The sequence below is a fragment of the Penicillium roqueforti genome (genome assembly GCF_015533775.1).
Source record: "Penicillium roqueforti strain LCP96 04111 chromosome Unknown scaffold_65, whole genome shotgun sequence".
In the NCBI taxonomy this organism is placed as follows: domain Eukaryota; kingdom Fungi; phylum Ascomycota; class Eurotiomycetes; order Eurotiales; family Aspergillaceae; genus Penicillium; species Penicillium roqueforti.
The window spans coordinates 2,046-5,293 of record NW_024067629.1 but is presented as its reverse complement, the minus strand read 5'-3'; the positions used below and the strand labels follow the sequence as shown (position 1 = coordinate 5,293).

Below are 3,248 nucleotides of genomic sequence, written 5' to 3'. Positions count from 1 at the left end.
TTCGCACGTTTACGGTGGCACCTGTTCTCCTGGATAGCGGCCGGCTATTGGGGGCGTGAGGCTAGCATCCTAGAGCGCATGAGGTTTAAGTTCACCCGGTTCGCTGTTGGGCGACGATTCCACCTATTAAAGAATGGAGGACCAAGTAGATACCCTGCATCTTAGCCTCCTAAATATACATGGGCATTTAATAGCCCAGGTAAACTTTAGAAGTGTGTATATTCATGTGGTGCTAGCCTTGGCAATAGTGGGATATTCTCACAATAGATACGTACTTAGTGGAGAAGGATATGCAGGATGGGCAGTCTGGCCTAGCAAACAAGACGCGAGCGACGCAACAACACCACCATCCAAGGAGGTAAGCTAGCAAGGATAGGGATCATACAGACCTTAATAATCTTCCTTCTATCCTAGTGGAACCACATTCTGTAAAATCTTTTCATTCTGTGTGTAGTGCATAGGTGTGTGTTCTGCACGCTGCGCTCTATCTGACATGAAGGCCGTGGACTCCTACGTGGCCTTCTCAGTAAGCCTCTCCATCCTAGGAGTAGCCGATAAAAGAACCAATAGGAATGGCCGTAGACATTTCATACAGGCTATGGATTGGCTGGGCTGAATAGAGCATGAACTTTACAAAATGGGTTGGTGTCTTAATTTGGAATATTCAGCATGCCAGCAATACATGCGCATACAGGACACCTAAGCGTAATGAATGTGAACACGAGACAAGTGAGGCTTCGCTCGAATCATAGAAGTGGACGCAGCGATTTTGCAGCTACCTAGTTACCCCTAGAAACAGGTAAACGAATAGCAATCCTTCCACTGTCCCGGGCTGGGCCGCTCCATGAGTCTCGTGGCGTAGTTTGACTTTAAATGACCGGCCAAAAATGATTCAGATAAAGAAAACTGGTGCCTCAAGGAATACGTAACATCTGTATCAAGAGAGGCCTACGGAGAGGAAGATGTCGAGGTGCAGGGTTTCTTTGAGCAATGAGATGAGAGTTGTAGAAGTAATGTAAGTTCTAAGAATACCATGACATCTGAACAGTCTACTTTTAATTGACACCCGGACCTCTTCTATCCTTGCAAATAGTGCAGTTTCTATACACCGTGCTAGCTGATTCATTGGACATCTCGTCAAGTACTAACCAAAGCCGAAGCTGACGGTAAAAACAGCATTGGCACCTGGGGTATTGATCACATTCTCTATCATAGTTTTGCAACTGGCTAAGATATAAATGTCCGTGGTTTTCTTATGGATTTGAATAACCATTCTTCGCGCTCTCGCCGACCTGAAAAACGGGCAACTACTTACTGGTGTCTAGTTCATCATTCACAATCACCTTAGTAGGTGAACAACTATCCCTTCTAAAAGATTGAAATTTACTTACACGCTATATAGAAATGAATGACAACTTCGATGCGGATTATTTAAACCCAAAGGATCTCCAGGCACAAGTCTCACACATCCACATAAGTGGCTACATCAATCCAAACAACGAGGGCGACGAAGATGGAAATCCTCCAACCAACCACTGGGCTGCCTTCCTGCAATTTGGCGATACTGGCTCAGTCAGAATCGACATGGCACCTGGATATGGCGACGATGGATTAAGAGGGAAGATAGACATATCTTCCAAGTCTTACACGTCGACAAATAATGCGATCAAGACTTTGACCTTCACTGTGGAGGCCTACGCCACAGTTCAAACTATCACGGAATTGATTATCTTGAATGGACACGATAGGTACATGTTCACTGAAGAGTGGGAGGGGTGCAGATTCTGGATATATACCTTCATCGAAGATCTGGAATCTGCTGGCCTCATTTCCGAAGGGAGTGGGCAGACTGCCTGGGAAACTGTGTCTCTCTACTGGCAGAATCCTAGCGGATCCGAGCCCAGACAGATTTTACAGGGAGAGTTCTACTAGGAAGAAGGCCGTGGTTGCTTTTCAGAGAGTATTTAGGGACCATTCCCATCACGACAATGCACTCTTTTTGGGACATCGCTTCTATCATTTCCTGTGTTATATACAGTTCCTGTTTGATTACTCATTACTCCTATATTGCTATTTCCAATCATCGCACGACTCTAAATTTCGCCTATCTGTTCGACTCTCTGGTGGGTCCTTGGGGTTAGGATAAGAGAATAGTGACTCCCCGAGTGAAGTGTATACTCCGTGCAATGTAGTTTTGCACCTACATGAGTAGATGCTTCCTAGCTATTACCATGGCCCACTATAGTGACCTGGTGATCCGGCCAGCAAAACGCCTTATTTTACAGGCCAGCGCGCGAGCTCGTACCATTCTCGTCGCCCTCTTTCTTTTCTCTTGACTCAGAAATCTTCCGAGCATATAAACGAAGATATACACCGGACCTTGACTTGACGGATGAAGTGCAAATGCAAAATGAAACTGTCGGCTATCCCACGCCGATCGCCCTGTCAGATCCACATCGGGGAAAAATGCTACGCGAGAAAAACTAGACTTCGGCGACAGCTTCTACACGCCGAAGGGTCGCATACAAAATGTCCATTCTGTTGGATTATTTTCTGTGTACATAATTTCACTACTTTAGTCATGCAGGAATCTTCAATCAACCTTTTACATCGACTAAACACTATCTAATTCCACCCAACGCCTAATCATCATGGAATCCAGACCAGATCTTGAGTCCCAAAAACCAACCCCGCAGGTGGATTCTCCTCAAGAATCGGAATCAGAAGATGACCTGGCCCTAAAACCCCAGCCCTCAAACGCCCATGGCATACCAACATGGCGCAAATGCCTGATCCTGTTTGTCGTCAGCTGGATGACTCTAGCCGTCACATTCTCTAGTACTTCACTATTGCCCGCAACCCCGGAGATTGCTACCGAGTTTTCAACTACATCGGAGATTCTCAATGTCACCAATGCCGGCGTTCTAGTTGCTATGGGTTTTTCGTCTTTTATTTGGGGTCCTATCACTAAGCTATTCGGCCGTCGCAATGCATATAATGCAGCTATCCTTGTGCTTTGCGCATGCTCAGCCGGTACCGCCGCGGCCATCAATTTGCACATGTTTATCGCAATGCGCATTTTGGGGGGTTTTACCGGTACCTTCTTCATGGTTGCTGGGCAGACTATTCTTGCAGATATCTTTGAACCGGTACGTTTTTTTTTTAAAATAAAAAAACCCCCACACCAAAAACAAAAAAAAAAAAAAAATAAAAAAAGAAAAAAAAAAAAAAAAATTTAAAAAAAAAAA

At 45.1% G+C, this 3,248-nt stretch overlaps 2 protein-coding genes across 2 annotated transcripts in view; both read left to right on the top strand.

Annotated features, from left to right (window-relative positions):
* Positions 1-1,404: 1,404 nt before the first annotated feature.
* Positions 1,405-1,932, top strand: LCP9604111_9711 (uncharacterized protein; the record flags this gene model as incomplete). The annotated part of the gene is made up of 1 exon (XM_039077996.1): positions 1,405-1,932. One exon carries the CDS (start codon positions 1,405-1,407, stop codon positions 1,930-1,932), a length of 528 nt encoding a protein of 175 aa, XP_038924291.1.
* Positions 1,933-2,651: 719 nt separating this feature from the next.
* LCP9604111_9710 (putative MFS transporter) overlaps positions 2,652-3,248 on the top strand; it is a gene marked incomplete at both ends in the record, with an annotated part of 1,909 nt that continues 1,312 nt past the window's right edge. The window contains one exon of the mRNA XM_039077995.1: positions 2,652-3,149. Coding sequence (XP_038924290.1) covers positions 2,652-3,149 — 498 coding nt within the window. The remainder of the gene's footprint in view (positions 3,150-3,248) is intronic.